At 51.9% G+C, this 15,702-nt stretch overlaps 1 protein-coding gene across 4 annotated transcripts in view; it reads left to right on the forward strand.

Moving 5' to 3' along the window:
* The window catches only part of Il4r (interleukin 4 receptor), a 26,455-nt gene extending 12,634 nt beyond the window's left edge, over nucleotides 1-13,821 (forward strand). For 2 of the 4 annotated variants that reach the window (XM_031388214.1, XM_031388215.1), the window contains 10 exons: nucleotides 1,024-1,159; nucleotides 2,046-2,132; nucleotides 3,579-3,717; nucleotides 5,429-5,580; nucleotides 6,350-6,501; nucleotides 7,906-8,062; nucleotides 9,343-9,442; nucleotides 10,553-10,631; nucleotides 11,059-11,108; nucleotides 11,410-13,821. In XM_031388214.1, coding sequence (XP_031244074.1) covers nucleotides 2,063-2,132; nucleotides 3,579-3,717; nucleotides 5,429-5,580; nucleotides 6,350-6,501; nucleotides 7,906-8,062; nucleotides 9,343-9,442; nucleotides 10,553-10,631; nucleotides 11,059-11,108; nucleotides 11,410-12,913 — 2,403 coding nt within the window. In that variant the 5' untranslated portion in view covers nucleotides 1,024-1,159; nucleotides 2,046-2,062 and the 3' untranslated portion in view covers nucleotides 12,914-13,821. Of the gene's footprint in view, nucleotides 1-1,023; nucleotides 1,160-2,045; nucleotides 2,133-3,578; nucleotides 3,718-5,428; nucleotides 5,581-6,349; nucleotides 6,502-7,905; nucleotides 8,063-8,416; nucleotides 8,522-9,342; nucleotides 9,443-10,552; nucleotides 10,632-11,058; nucleotides 11,109-11,409 lie in introns of those variants that run through there. The other 2 variants (XM_031388213.1, XM_031388216.1) reach the window with 2 other exon arrangements.
* Nucleotides 13,822-15,702: the final 1,881 nt, after the last annotated feature.

The following is a 15,702-nucleotide window of genomic DNA, read 5'->3' on the forward strand; positions in this document are numbered from 1 at the left end:
AAAAGAAAGAAAAGAAAGAAAGAAAGAAAAAAGAAAAGAAAAGAAAAGAAAGAAAGAAAGTAAGTAAGTCAGGGTTAGGGGTTCCACCATGAGGGCAAATTCAAATCCCAGGGCCTCCTCTACAGCTGTGCAACCTCAGGCAAGTCATTCAACCTCCTAGTGCCTTTGTCCTTTCATCTGAAATGAGGGAACTGATAAAGCTGATTTAAGTGAAAGGGAAGAAGAGAGAGCGGTGGGGAGCGAAAGAGGCAGAGATGATCAGAAGAAAACTTAGCATGGAGTTAATAGCAGTTTCAGTGAGTATTGCCAGAGGGCAGAGGTCCTCCAGGATAGCAGGCCACCATAGTGTTCTCCAAGAGATGCACAGGTTCCACTTGGGCCCTGGTGCTCAGATTCTGTCAATAGGTCCGAGAAGACCACTGTTTCGAAACAATTGCTCTGCCGTCAGCCAGTTGTGAAGCCCTTCCTTCCTTCCTTCCTTCCTTCCTTCCTTCTTTCCTTCCTTTCTTCCTTTCTTCCTTTCTTCCTTTCTTCCTTCTTTCCTTCCTTCCTTCCTTTCTTTTTCTTCCTTTCTTCCTTCCTTCCTTTCTTCCTTTCTTCCCTCCTTTCTTTCTTTCCCTCTTCCTTCCTTCCTTTCTTCCTTTCTTCCCTCCTTTCTTTCTTTTTCTCTTCCTTCCTTCCTTTCTTTCTTTAGTATAGAATCGAGTCTATTAAGGGCATGAGGAAAGGAGCTAAGAAGGCAGTAAAGGCAGAGAAAGAGAGAGTAGAGAAGCAGAAGAGTAAAGGCTGGACATGAGCACATGGAGAGAGAGGAGGGAAGGGAATGGGGAGAGGGGTAAGGGGGAGGGGACAGAGTGGGAGTGAGAAGCAAGAGACCAAGAGAGAAACAAGAGGGCAGGAGATGTGAAGCCCTTTCTTGGCCTTACCATAGCTTACAGGCTTCAGTGCATCACACGGGCCATTGACATTTGAAGTTGACAGGTACAAGGGTTATTTTCATAGCTCATTTTATTTCATTGTCAGGTTCTGGCTGTACTTCTCGAAGCCGAGGAACATTCTTGGAGCTCAGAAGCAGAAGGACCTGGCTTCTGGTTTTTGGATTTGCGTGCTTGCTGGTTCTGGGGCCTGCTGGACACGTTCCTATAACCTAGGACTCAGGGTTGGCACTTGCTTTTCTTTTGAGAGTGCTGTAGAGGGAGCCTGGGACCTTGTGTGGGTGGGCCAGGTATGCTGCCACTACAGGATTGTTGATAGCATGAGCCACTAGTGGCTGGAACTGGATGCATGTATGACTAGGTGTCCACCTTGGGCCTTACTTCTTCTCTGCAGCTCTGCCAGGCTCAGCCTGACAGATAGGTCCATGCAGCAGGGGGCAGAACTCCAGAGGCTGAAGAAGCCAGCTGTGGGCTCACAGCTGCACAGGGCAAAATGGGCCTGGGGCTGCAAATTTAGATACAGACTCCAGATAGAGACCCAGATGGGGCGGGGGCACTGGAGACTGACCCATTGCTGGAGGGGGGGTACTGGGGACTGACCCACTGCTGCAGGGGGAAGACACTGGGGACTGACCCACTGCTGCTCAGAGAATGGTACATACCTCCCCCTTACAGTGCTGCTCTCTCCCATCCCCTTTCCCTGTTTCTTTTTCTTTTTTTTTTTCTACTTTGAACCTCTCTCTCTCCCACATGCTGGGGGTGGACCTCAGGACCTGGAACATACCAGGCAAGCCTGCTGGATTTGTGTATTCATTTAAGCTGCCAGCACCTCTAAGATGGGGCTGCCAGTGAATGGCCACTTAGCAGATAAGGAAACTGAGGCACCAGGTACAGCTTGCTCAGGTTCACAGCTGGTATGGGAGGGAGCCAGGATTTGAACTTGAGAAAGTTGTGAATGTATGCCACAGCTCTCTTGGGACAGGCGAACAGGGGCATGCTCTTGGGCTCTGTGTAGAGAGGGCACAAAGACATGGTGGAGGAAGGCCATACCACAAGTGAAGTGGATCCTACTGACCTCAGATCAGCATCTGCCCACTCTTCTTTCTGCAGGCACCTTTGTGTCCCCAATGGGGCGGCTTTGTACCAAGTTCCTGATCTCTGTGAGCTGTCTGATTTTGCTGTGGGTGGCTGGCTGTGGTAAGTCACCACCCCTCACTCATTCATTCATCAACCACTAAACTAATGACATGTCAAGGTCCCACGGCCCATCACAGAACAGACCAAAGCCCTTGTGGGGATTGATTGGGGGGAGGCAGAAGCAGCCGATGACAAATCACCATGACAAGTTATTTTTATTGACACTAATTCAAATTGAAAATTGAGGCTGTCTCGGAATTGAGTAGAAAATAATTTGAGTTATATACCAAAGGTTATCAAAAGATGGTGGGAAAACGCAGCTCAGGATTGAGTGAGGGAGGCTTGGGGGCGGGGTGGAGAGGGAGGGGACATTGCACTTTAAAGCAGGGTGCACAGGGACAGTGGCATCAACTTGGAAGAAGGCAGGAGAGGGCATGCCAGTGTCTGTGGGTGCGTTCTTGGTAAGGCCCCCAGGGAGAGCCTGTCTGTCATGGGGTGGGAGGACATGTCACAGGGTCACCAAGTCAGAAGACCTTGTGGAGTGTCATCAGAGGAATTGAGTGAAGACCAGGGTGGCTCAGAGATCTGGAAAGAGAAAGAGTTTCCAGATCAATCTAGAAGGTCAACATGAAAACACATGGGAATTGACTAGAAGGTCTCTCATCCATGGGGCCTAGGACTTGGGAGACTGAGGCAGGAGGATTGTGAGTTTGAGGCTATCCTGAGGTAACTATGGAGATACTGTAAACAAACAAATGGCCACACAAATTCTACCCCAAGCCCAGACAAGGACGGATTATTCTGTGTGATGGAAAAGCCCAGGGTAGCTGTCGGAGGAGAGGGATCAGGAGATCAGAGTTTTGTTTGCTGTATGAACACTTCCTGCATGGTGGGCCACACCCACTGGCATGTGTATTGTGACTTTGTCTGGACAGTGGCCATGTAGGGCTTGGGTCAAAAAGCTCTTGAGGGCCCCAAATAGTAGTTAGATCGCTCAATAGTTAGCAAACCCCCATACTCACTGGCTCTTAGGCACACACACACACACACACACACACACACACACACACACACACACACACACACACACACACACACACACACACACGAACACACGCACGCACACCCCACATACCACACATCTGAATTCCTGGCAGGGAGCTGATGGATAAGTGCCTGTCCCCTCCTCCTTCCCTCCTTCCTGCCCTTCCATTGGCTAGGCCTCTTGAGTACCAAAGGGCAAGAGCCTGAGCAGACTGCAGGGTCAGCCTCTTGCCTCACTGGGAAGGGGGTTGGGGAAGGAGAGGTGGCAGGTGGACAACACTATAGGGCACCCCCTCTTCCTCCCTGTGCTTTAAGATGGTGCTTCTGAGGGAGTGGCACCTGTTTAGGTTGCACGTGTGCAGGCATGTGTGTCATGATCCTGTTTGCACTAGCCTCCCTCTGACCTGGGTGATGGGCGCCCCGGGCCATGACATCACTGCTCTAGCCATTCTGTCTCTGCAGAGAGCATCCAGGTCCTGGGTGAGCCCACCTGCTTCTCTGACTACATCCGCACTTCTACGTGTGAGTGGCACCTGGATCGCACCGTGGACTGCAGTTCTCAGCTCCGCCTGGACTACAGGCTGCTCTTCGAGTTCTCCGTGTAAGTGGGGTAGAGAGGCAGCACCCAGAGGTCTGTCTAGGCCTTTGTTGTTCCAAGGCGGGCACCAAGATGTGCTGTGCTGTATGCTTGCGGCAGCTTACTGAGTGGTGTCTGAGGTGGAGCCAGGTCTGGGATAATGCCCCCTGCGTGCTACTACAGAGTTGAGCCGAGCTTGGCGCTTGGTGGTGCAGATCTACAGCAACTTGAGATAGTGAGGTAGGAGGACCACGAGTTCAAGGCCCACCTGGGCAATTTAGTGAGAGTCTGTCTCAAAATTAAAAAGTGAAAGGCCTGAGGGTGCAGCTCAGGGGTAGAGTGCTTATCTGATGGATGATCCTGAGTTCTGTTACCAGCCCTCCAACCCCACCCACCCACCCAATACAGAGGACATGGTGGATTCTGGGTCACTGTCCCTGTGTCCTGTCCTATGGTTGCAATGTTGGACTGGACCAGCATTTCTCTAACTTTTGCACCTAAAGTTAGCCAGGGCTAGAGCTACATCCTGTCTCAGAAAAGAAAAAAAAAAAATCAAAAATACAGTTGGCAAGATGGCTCAGCCAATGAAGGCATGTACCTGAGGGCTTGAGTTTAATTCTCAGGATCCTCATGCTTAGACAGACAGAAGCATGCAATAGTTTGACTGGTGACCCCTGAGTATGCTTAGCCATGGGACAAGACTGTGTGGAGTTTTCTGTGAAGGTTCTGGGATGGGGTGCAGGGGTTGCTCTGGGACATTCCCTGGCATCTAGGTACTCTGTGAGTACTGTGCCTAGGAGAAAACCAAGTCCACAGACCCAGTACTCAGTAGCATCCAGAGATGCACAGACACTGCCCTAATGCCTGTGGGATGATCCTCCATCCTCCTATTGCCTCAAGGCAATAGACTAGGCACTGACAAACTATGGACCTCAAGTCAATTGGCCACTACTTGTTTTGTGTGTGTTTGTGTGTGTGTGTGTGTGTGTGTGTGTATGTGTGTTTTATTTGTTTGTTTTGCTTTGTTTTGTTCCTTGAGATAAGGTCTCTCTATATAGCCCTGGCTGTCTTGGAACATGCTATGTAGACCAGACTGAGCTCACTCACAGAGATCTGCCTACGTCTGCCTGTGCTGGAGTGAAAGGTGTGCCCAACCATAGCAGGCAGACTACTGCTTTTATGAGTAAAGTTTTATTATCATACACCATTTCATTCATTTATGTCTTGTCTATGGCTGCTTTGGGGCTACATCAGCAGTTTGCTGTAGTGACAGAAACTATATTGTCTTCAAAAGCCTTCAACTTCCCATCTGGCATTTTATAGAAACGTAGTTTTGGCCCTTGGTCTGGTCTATGAGATGTGGGTAGCCTGTCTAGGTGGTCCTTTGGCAGAATTATATCCTGATGTGTACAGGGCAGGAGCCTGTGGGAAGTGTGCTAGGGCTGATGACAGTCCCCTGTAAACCAAGGGTTGCTGGGACACCATGAATTACTTAATGCTCAAGCTTAGGGTGAGCTAAGTCATGGGACTGAGGGCTACAGCCAGAATGGCAGTGTCCAGAATGAGGTAGGCAAAGGTCTGTGGCCAGCAAGATGTTCACCCAGGTCATTTCCCCACCTGGTCTTGATTGCTTTGGTCTTCCTGTCAGATGGGGGTAACCTGGGAAGTTGTGGTGGTGGCAGGGGAGCTGGTAACTATGGGCGGTGGTTCCCTAACAGAGTGTCTATGTCTGCAGAAACCTCACATGCATCCCCAACAACAGCGCCAGCACCGTGTGTGTATGCCAAATGAACATAGATGAGCCGACCCAAGCAGATGAGTACCAGTTGGAGCTGTGGGCGGAGCAGCGGCAGCTGTGGCAGGGCTCCTTCATTCCCAGTAATAATGGTAAGGCCTGGCTGGGTGCTCCACTGCAGGAAGTGGGGTACATACTGACTGCAGGTCAGCTGCTACTTTGTCATATGCCTTGAGTGTGGAAGGCCACCCTTACTGTACCTGGAGTCCCCACACCAATCCCTACCACAAGCTTGCTCCCCACATTGTTTTGTTTTGTGTTTGTTTGTTTGTATTATTAAAGATGGAACCGAGGACTTCCCAGATGCTAGGCAGATGTTCTATGGCTGAGCTAAATCTCTATGCAAGTGTAGTTATAACAGGAATTGAAAGCAAGAATTTGTTGCTGTGTGACCAAGGGGGCAAATCATGTTACTTATCTAAATATCAGTTTCCAAAAGAAACTGATTATTCTTATTTTGTAGACCAGAGAAGGCAAGCAGTTTGCATTAGGTCACACAGCTTCTCAGTGCCAGAGGCAGAGTTGATGACCACATATCCAAGATAAGATCTCATGGTTTTCAGTCTATGGTTAGAATTGCTGCTCGGGCCATGGGGCACCTACAAGATACTATAATTAACCTATGAATGAATTTAAAATCACTGTCACATTGACCACAACATACGCTCTACTGTCATGATCCCATGGGTATGATTATTTCAGAAGTCATGAGCCTGGTAAGGTGGCACACTCCTGTAATCCCAGCATTCAGGAGTCTAGGACTTAGGGTCAGGAGTTCAAGGAGATGAAGTTGTTAATAGGGACATCAAAACAAAACAGATCTCAGGGCTCACCCCTCACCCAGCTGCCCTTCCTCCCCAGTGAAGCCTCCAGCTCCAGACAACCTCACACTCCACACCAATGTCTCCAAAACATGGCTGCTGACATGGAGCAACCCATACCCACCAAACAACTTCCTGTACAAAGAGCTCCTCTACATGGTCAACATCTCCAGAGAGGACAACCCTGCAGAAGTGAGTGGGCGCCATGGATCCCTGCCATTGCCTGAGAACGGGGCTGGGAAGGCATGCTCTGTCTTTGGAGTCGGGAGCTTGGGAGGGGGTATAGTGAACTAGAGAGCTTGCTCTTGGCCAGGCTCTGCCCCAGGCATGGCCGCCCCCTTCCTGGCCCTGCATTTGGAGTGTGCAGTTGTGCTGGCTGGTGTTCCATCACTAAGACAAAATGCCAAGAAAATTAGCGGTAGGAGGAAACATCTATTTAAATGTCTGGTTTCCTAGAGATCAGTCTGTGGTCTTATGGTCCCATTACTCTGGGGGTGGTGTTGAGGCAATCGTTGTGGCAGAAGCATGGTGGAGCAGAGCTACTCAGCTCATGGTGGCCAGGAAGCAGAGACAGACAGACAGACAGGCAGGCAGGCAGGCAGACAGACACAGAGAGAAAGATGCATACACACAAGCATACACCCACTGTCCCCTGACATATTATCCCCTGAGAACATTCCCCTGACTCCCCATCCTCACACTAGGTTCCACCATTTCCCAGTAGCTCCACTCTAGGGAGCAAGCCTTTCCCACACAGACCCTAGGGAACATTCTGGATCCAGACCTTAGCATCAGGAAGAGGACTTATCCCTGCCATCTTAACTCAGAAAGCAGGGCTTTTGGGCCATACCTGCTTCACAGCGGGGGGACACATGAGATTATGGGTGGCAGAGAAGTCACACTCTTGGTAACATTTGCTTTGGTGTGTAGTTCATGGAGACCTGTCTTCAGGGCATAGATGAGGATAGAGTTGAGCTGGGTATAGCGGCCCATGCCTGTAATCACAGCTCTTGGGAGGCCGAGGCAGGGGATGGGAAGTTCTTGACTAGCCTGGGTTACATAGGCCCTTTCAAACAACTATAACAAGCAAATAAAATCCTTCTACCCTCCTCCCCCCGCCCCCTCACCCCCCATCCCCCATCCCTCACCAAAAATAATTTCTACACAGCAGGTGTCATCAGATAGACAAAGGTACTTGTCTGTTGTGGCTGCCTGGCCCCTGCTTTAGAAAAGGGTGGAGGTCATTCCTGCTACTCTTGTCTCCCTTCCCCTCCTTCCTAGCACTCCCTCTGGTGGGATGACCGGAAACCAAAGGGTGACCCCTGAGGTCACTTACAGAAGCTCATCCAGCGTAGCCTTAATTTATTATGTGTTCAAACCCAGTTTAATCCACTTGTCCAGATAATTGTTTGATACCAGTCATCGGTGAGTCGGGAGAGGGCTGACAACCTCTGTTTCATTCTCCTCTTAGCAGTGTCAGGAATGTGGGAATGATCCCATTTCCAGCACTGGGGGAGCGCTCAGGGCGGCAGTCAGGCTGGAAACTGACACATGTGCCTACCAGCTCTGCATTCATATGTTCCTGTCTTCCTTCAGTTTGTAGTCTATAACGTGACCTACACGGAACCCAGGCTGAGCTTCCCGATCAACATCCTGAGGTCAGGGGTGTACTACAGGGCACGTGTGAGGGTCTTAGCGCAGAGCATCAGCGGCACCTGGAGTGAGTGGAGTCCCAGCATCACGTGGTACAACGGTGAGTATCAGGATCTTGGGCTGTGAAGATCTCCACAACTGTGTATATTCTCTGTTCAGAAATTCCCTCTGGCTGACCTTGGGCTCTTCGGTTCTGGGATGCCTCTAACTATACATCCCTGTGGCTTTGGTGTAGTGACCAGCGGGCTGCAGTAACACAAAGACCCAGGATTTCCGTGGTTGTCACTGTTCAGTGCCACAGACTTACTGAGTCTCCTTTCTGTACAGCATGCAACAGCTGCATAGTCAGGCCTGGGAAAGGTTGTGTGAGGTTGACTCGGTGGTACTGCCGAGGAGAAGGGCTTGTCCGGAGCAGGCATGATGGACAGCACACATTGTTTTTTTTCAGCAAGTAATGAAAATCTGTGACTGAGTGACCTTGGGGGCTCCAGTGGTGAGGAGAACTCACGGGAATCCTGGAGTGTAGCTGGCGTGTCAAAAGCAGAAACGCAGGAGATGGGTCAGTGCCATGAGGCCCTGAGTTTAAATCCCCAGAGCCCACGTAAAAGCTTTGTACAGTAGCACCCATGCGTAATCCTGACAGAAATTAGGAGAAGCCAGTGGCCGGCTCGCCTGTGCAGATGGTGAAAACAGCACCTGAAACAGTATGAAAGGCTAGAATGGACACACGTGTGTGTGGCTCACACACACACTCCTGGGCTCAGATCCTAACACATGAGTCTCGAACAAAAGAGTAAAAATCGATTAAAGCCCACAAATGTAAACAAAGAAACCAGGTGGATCCAGATGAAAGCAAATGCCAGGAAGGAGAAGAGGCAGAGCGCAGGGGTAGAGGAAAGGGTGGGAGAGAAGTCTCAGAGTCCATGAACAAGGAAGAGGTTCTTGTACTTGCACTGAGTGGAGTGTGTGATCTTTTAAACCACACAGTCCTCTTAGCCTGTGAGAAAAGCCTATTTCTAGCCCGGCTGAACAGAGGAGAACCCCAGGGAGCAACCAACTTGCCTCGGGTCACTCGGCAAGGACTTAGTAGAGGCTAGCTTTGAACTCACGTCCTCCAGTGCACTTGACCTCTGAGCTTTGGGAAAACAAAAGCGACAACTTTAAGCTGTTGTAATCTGGACTTGGATCAGGGACCGTGAGGACAGGGGACAGGGATGGGTGTTCTAAGGACTTGGTGTGTAAGAGGAAGAGTTGGGGAGACAGGTGGGAGGGCTGTCTGCAGCCAGGTAACCAAGGGTCCCAGGGGAACCCCAAGTGTGGACACGGACTGCACATGAGACAGGGCGGCCTCCCGGTTCATGACTCTCTTTCTCCTTGCAGAATTCCAGCCTCCCCTGATACAGCGACTCCGGCTGGGAGTCAGCATCTCCTGCGTCTGCATCCTGTTCTCTTGCCTGTTCTGTTACTTCAGCATTATCAAGTGAGTCCCTGCTTTGGCTGGTGTCTCTGGCTAGCCCTTGTCATGCCCTGCTTACCTCATCTGACTGTCAGAGGTCACAGTCACTGTGCTGACTGGGAAAAGGCTGGAAGTCTGCCGGGCAGGGCAGGGCAGGGCAGGGCAGGGCAGCCTGTGACTGGATGCTTCTCCACAGTGGCTGTTCTCTGGAGGTCAGAGGCAGTAATGGCGGCTGCTCTGGAGAGAAGGAGCTGACTCGGGGCTTGGGAGGGGTCGTTTTGAGCATAGAGGAGATGGGAGCTCTGTCCCTCTCGGTGCCCATGGTATGGTCCAGGCACTGGGCATGTGGTGGGAACAGAGGAATTTGAGCAGATGCTGTGAATATATGTGTGAGTGAGGCCCAGTGGTGGTATTCACTCAGCTCAGGAAGGCTTGGAACTTTGACTCTTTCTGCTCAGTCTCCTGAGTGGCTGGGATGATTCTGGGTCACCATGCCTGGCTGTGGTCTTTGCTCATCAGCACCTGTGGAGGTGAAGGAGTGTCATGTGATCATGTTTGCATTTGCCTCTTGTTTCTCTCGAAGGCTACCCACAGGGGGCTTCTCCTCTGGCTGTTTTTCTGGCTTAGTCCCTGTGGCCCTTGCACAGTGATTGATGCACAGTAGGTGCTCAGAAAATACTGTGGGAAGATGGAGGAATGAAAGCCAGGGGGGCCAGTGAGTCGGCCCAGGAAGAAAGGGAACGCCTGCTTCTCCGTGGCCCCTGACCTCTCAGTCCTGCTAAAGCCAGCATGGTAGAATGCTCCTCCTGCTACTAAGAAGGGACTCTTGGGGCAGCAGGATCCTTGCTGTACAGCTGGAGTCTTTGCTTGTGCCCTGGGGCCAGAGGCAGCCTCCTCAGAGACTGCCATAGTGTACGTCTGCCAAGCAGCACTGCCAGTATCGGGCTCGCTCTGGGCTCCTCTCCCCATTCAGAATGGTGACAGTGATGGACAGTTAGGGCCGAGATTGTTGCATATCCAAAGTAGAATCAGTGTGGCCTTGGTGCCCTGGGTGAAGTGCCAGCCAGGACACTTGGAAGGGCACCTTGGCCACTGTACAATTTGGAGACCAACCCACTTCCTTTCCACCCTCAGGATTAAGAAGATATGGTGGGACCAGATTCCCACCCCAGCACGAAGTCCCTTGGTGGCCATCATCATTCAGGATACACAGGTAAGAGGGTGCAGGTGTTCCACAGCATGACTCCCAGCCATGAGTAGGGTGGGTGTGAGGAGCAAACAGCCAGGGATAAACAGGGCAATAACAAACCACACAGTGGACATTTGCAAAGCCCATGCCCACATCCATGTGGGCCTGGTATTATTTCTGCCATGTTCTGCTGGTCACAGTGAGTCCTGTGGCCAGATCAGAGTCAAGGATGGCACAGGCAAGATGGAGTATCTGAGGACATTTGCCACCTCTGATGCCCTTTCACTAGGTGCTAGGGGAGTGGGGACAGAGGCTGAGGCTCCCAGAGCTCTGTGGGGGCCTGTGTGGACCTCAGCTGTCCAGGCACGGTTACTGTCTGTGAAAACACCAAGTCTTTCTTAGATGGGTTGGGCTGACAGGCAGCACCCCTCTGATTGGCTATCTGTTTTAGGTGCCCCTCTGGGAAAAGCAGACCCGAAGCCAGGAGTCAACCAAGTACCCGTATGTATCTGAACTTGAACTTGGGTCATAGTTTTTGTGGGTTTGTGTGAGAATGTGATAGTTACTCGGCTGGTGGCAATCAATTCCCCTTCCCTGTCCCCTACACAACTGCCTGCTCTCTTCCTGGCCCCAAGGGTGGTGGCTGAGTCTCCATTCTGCAGCGAGAATTGATTTTTAAAGCCAGAAGCCATGTCTATAACACCCCAATATCAGTACAGGGTGATTCCATGTAGGATTCTGGAGGATGAATAGGAGTTTTTTTAAATGTGGCAAAACTGAACCCTAAGCTTTACTTCTGCAGGCGCTGGAAGACCTGTCTAACCAAGCTGTTGCCTTGCTTGCTGGAGCACAGAGTAAAGAAGAAGACAGAATCCCCAAAGGCTGCCCAAACCAAGCCTCTCCAGAGTCCTAGAAAGGCAGGCTGGTGTCCTGTGGAGGTCAGCAGGACTGTCCTCTGGCCAGAGAATGTTAGTGTCAGTGTGGTGCGCTGTATGGAGCTGTTTGAGGCCTCAGTACAGAGTGTGGAGGAGGAGGAAAATGAGATGGTCAAAGAGGACCTGAGCATGTCACCTGAGAACAGCGGAGGCGGCTTCCAGGAGAGTCAGGCAGACATCATGGCCCGGCTCACTGAGAACCTGTTTTCAGACTTGTTGGAGGCCGAGAATGGGGGCACTGGCCAGTCAGGCTTGGCAGAGTCATGCTCCCCTCTGCCTTCAGAAAGCGGGCAAGCTTCTATGTTTTGGCCCTGCTTCTCTGTGGGGCCCAGTGAGGCCGCGTGCCAAGTCACAGAGCAGCCTTCACACCCACACACTCTTTCAGGCAGCCCAGCCCAGAGTGCCACTAACCTGGCCTGCACACAGGTCCCACTTGTCCTTGCAGACAATCCTGCCTACCGGAGTTTTAGTGACTTCAGCAGCCCGGCCCCAAATCCTGGAGAGCTGGCTCCTGAAGAACAGCAGGCTGGACATCTGGAAGAAGGGGGCCCTTCAAGCCCGGTTGACCCCCATTCTTCAGGGCCAACTGAAGCAGAGAGCTGGGAGCAGATTCTTCACATGAGTGTCCTGCAGCACAGGACAGCTGGCTCCCCCCAAGCCCCTACTGGTGGCTACCAGGAGTTTGTGCAGGCAGTGAAGCAGGGAGCTGCCCAGGATCCTGGGGTGCCTTCTGGAGACACTGGTTACAAGGCTTTCTCAAGCCTGCTCAGCAGCAATGGCATCCACATGGACACAGTAGCAGCAGGGACTGACAGTGGGCATGGAGGCTACAAGCCCTTCCAGAACCCTGTTCCTAACCAATCCCCTAGCTCCATGCCCTTATTCACGTTCGGACTGGACACGGAGCCCCCACGCAGTCCTCCGAACTCTGCTCCACCCAAGAGCACCCCAGAATGCCTTGGTCTGGAGCTGGGGCTCAAAGGAGGTGATTGGCGGAAGGCCCCTCCTCCTGCAGATCAGGCACCCAGCCCCTCTGGGGATGACCTGAGCCTTGGCATTGTGTACTCGTCCCTCACCTGCCACTTGTGTGGCCACCTGAAGCAACACCACAGCCAGGAGGAAGGTGGGCAGAGCCACGTCGTCACTAGCCCTGGCTGTGGCTGCTGCTGTGATGACAGATCACCATCCCTGGGGAGCCTCTCGGGGGCCTTGGAAAGCTGTCCTGAGGAAATGCCAATGGAAGCCAACCCCACCTCAGCACCCAAGACACTCCCAAACTTGACAGGGGAGGGCAAGGCCCCTGGTCACGCTCCTGTTGCCAGCCAGACCACCGGGGTGCCAGTGGGCACCCTGGGCATTGCTGTTTCCTAGAGGAGTGAGTGAGTGTGCTGTTGTTGCTGAGGTCTGGTGCTGGTGCCAGGGTTCCTCTGAGCCAGGAAAGTGCTTCCTGGGAGACAGCCCAGCTGGCAGGTTTCCCAGAAATCCAGAGAATGGTGAATTGAAGATGTGAACTTGGCCTGACCCTGGAAGCTCAGAGCCTGGTTGTCTCCTCTAGCACACTGACTGGCCTGGGCTGTCCTCCCTCACAAGGGATTCAGGGGCTCACTGTGCTTTGTCCCATAGCTGTGCTGACGTCCCTAAGCTCTGGGCCCTCCTAGCTGTCATTGTCCTACCTGCTCCGGCCCATTTTGTCCACCAAGTAGACCTGTGGCCCAAGGCTCACAGCAGTCCTGGCATAGCTGCTGGACTCTCCCAGCTGGATTCTGGGCCTAGAAACTCACAGATGGCCTGGCAGTGGCCTCAGAGATCCTAAAAATTGGAAAATTTAAGTTGAGAGAGGGCAGGTATTGCCCCTAAGGAGGCCATTCATTGAACAGCTTGGACTGGGACTAGAGGCAGAGCCTGCTGTCCCAGCTTGGCTCAGTTGTGGAAAGCAACAAGGACACAAACTTGATTGCCCAAAGTCACTGCCAGTTACCCACATATGACCAGAAGCCAGGGCTCCTGGGATGTGGAAGTGGAAATCCCAATAAACAAATGGAGCTAAATGGAGCTGCCAGCCAAGGCGAGACCACGAGGGAACTGTGGGGCTGGTCCTGGTTGGTGGCCAGGTGGTAAGGATAGCAGATGGCAGACTGCAGTCTAACTGCGTTCTGGAAGACAGGACAAGGCTCAGCACTGTCTGCTCATGTCCCCACTGTTATGACACCTAGTCTGTTTGTCATGAAGACAGGACAGGTCATGTGAAGCTTTATGTCAATAAAGACTCTTTATCTTGCCAGTTCTCCTTTATTACACACGTGCCAGGCCCACAGCAGCTTTACAGTAACTCACCGAGGCCTCCTGGCAGCCCGTGCACAACGGCTGAGATTTGCAGTGTGGGGGGCTGGACAAGGCCCCAGCAGTTGGTTTAAGGGAATGACTTGGGAATGGGGCAGAGCTGTGGCTACTCCATCCCTCACCCTCCAGCCTGCTGCCACAGCTTGTGCCCGTGTGTGCTTGCTCAGGGGAGGGAGTAGAGAACCTTTTTCCAGCTCCCACGGTCTTTAGGGAGGGCCATTTCCAGGGTAGGGTATTCCTCTGTTTCTCACCTTTAGGCAGAGTGCTAGGGATGTTGGATGCTCCTTAGCACACGGAGGACGTGACACCGGCTGCTAAGTGTTGCTGAATGTGGCAAGGCATTGACAGAGGTAGGCCAACATCTAAGGCAGGAGAGTTGGGGTGTAGCAACCCGCTGGGCCAGCGGAGAACTTGAACATGATGTTCGGAAGGAAAGACCAGAGACAGGTAGGTCACTTAGGGAGGCTTGAAGGAGGCCACTTTTGAGATGAGCCCATGGTATCTTCAAAAAGCCAGGAAGAACTTAGAACGTGCTGCAGACTGCTCATGTCTGAAGTTCGAGGCACAAGGATCCTGGTGTGGTCACAGCATCAGAGATGAGGGTCCTGGCATAGTGGGACTGTTGTACCTTAGTTCTGCCTGCTGAGAGGTGGTCCCGTAGAAGCCAGCCTCAGACTTTTACAACTCAGAACAATCTTTTAAAAGACAAGGCCTTACTGTGGCTCAGACGGGCCTCTAACATCACTCGATCTCCTGAGTGCTGGGATCGCAGGTGTGTGCTACTACACCCAGCTTCCCAGAATAATCTTACCACACCCCCAAGCAGGGGTTGAGAGGAAATGGAACCTTCCAAGGTCTGCCTCCCGTGGGAGTCCCTCCCACCTGGCTGAAGGAGAAGTCTGGGTTTTAAATCCCCATTGCTCATATCTGCATCCTGGAGGGAAATGACTCCTAACAGGAATGGGCTGACTGTCCCAGAAAACTCTTCCCAGTATTGCCCTTGGACCTTCCTCTGTAAAGTACCTTTTAAAAACCCTTCAGCTGGGCATGGTGGTGCCTGCCTTTAACAGTGGTTGAGAGCCAAAGAGTTTGAGGCTAGCCTAGGCTTTTATAGTGAGATCCTGTTTCAAAAAAACCCAGCTTCCCAGTCTAGCGCTTGACCTTCAAGCTCTGACCTCTGGATTAGCCCAGGATTTCTTCACTGGTCCTCTGTCTTTCCTCCCCTTATGCTGCCTGCACCTGCTCCTCTCATTTGCAAACCAGGAAGCTGCTAAGAAGTGTGTGGGAGCCCTGGCTCCATTAGCACCCTCTTCCCATCTCCTGGGTGTCCTCGAAAACTTAGGGGCTAGAGTGAAAGGTACAAACCTTAGGCACTTGGGATTCGCCGCCCTGCTGTTACCTTGCCTCCTCCCTTGGCTTCATCCGGATCCTCCTGCCTGCAGTCCTTTAACCTAGGAAGTACCTGTGCCTTCCTGGCTCCCACACTCACCAGCTAGGGCTATCGGATGTGAGTTCCAACCTCCCTAGTCCCGCTTCTTCATTCTATTCAGGTATTTATCAGGCAACTTCTCCCTGAGAGGCAATTGTTAAATTTTCTCAGATCGTGAGCACAAATCAAAATTGTATTTCAAATTTGCAGAAAGAGAATCAGGACACACGGAGAAATGTATGTGCTAGTTACATTTCTCAACTGGCCAAAGACCCAGAGAAGCAGCCTACAGGAGAGGCCTGTTTTGGCTCATGGTTCAGGATATTCCTTCCACCATGGTGAGGATGGCACAGTGGCCACAGTGGCTCTCTGCTGTGGAAAGAAGTTGCAA

Source organism: Mastomys coucha, unplaced genomic scaffold (genome assembly GCF_008632895.1).
Source record: "Mastomys coucha isolate ucsf_1 unplaced genomic scaffold, UCSF_Mcou_1 pScaffold21, whole genome shotgun sequence".
NCBI lineage: Eukaryota > Metazoa > Chordata > Mammalia > Rodentia > Muridae > Mastomys > Mastomys coucha.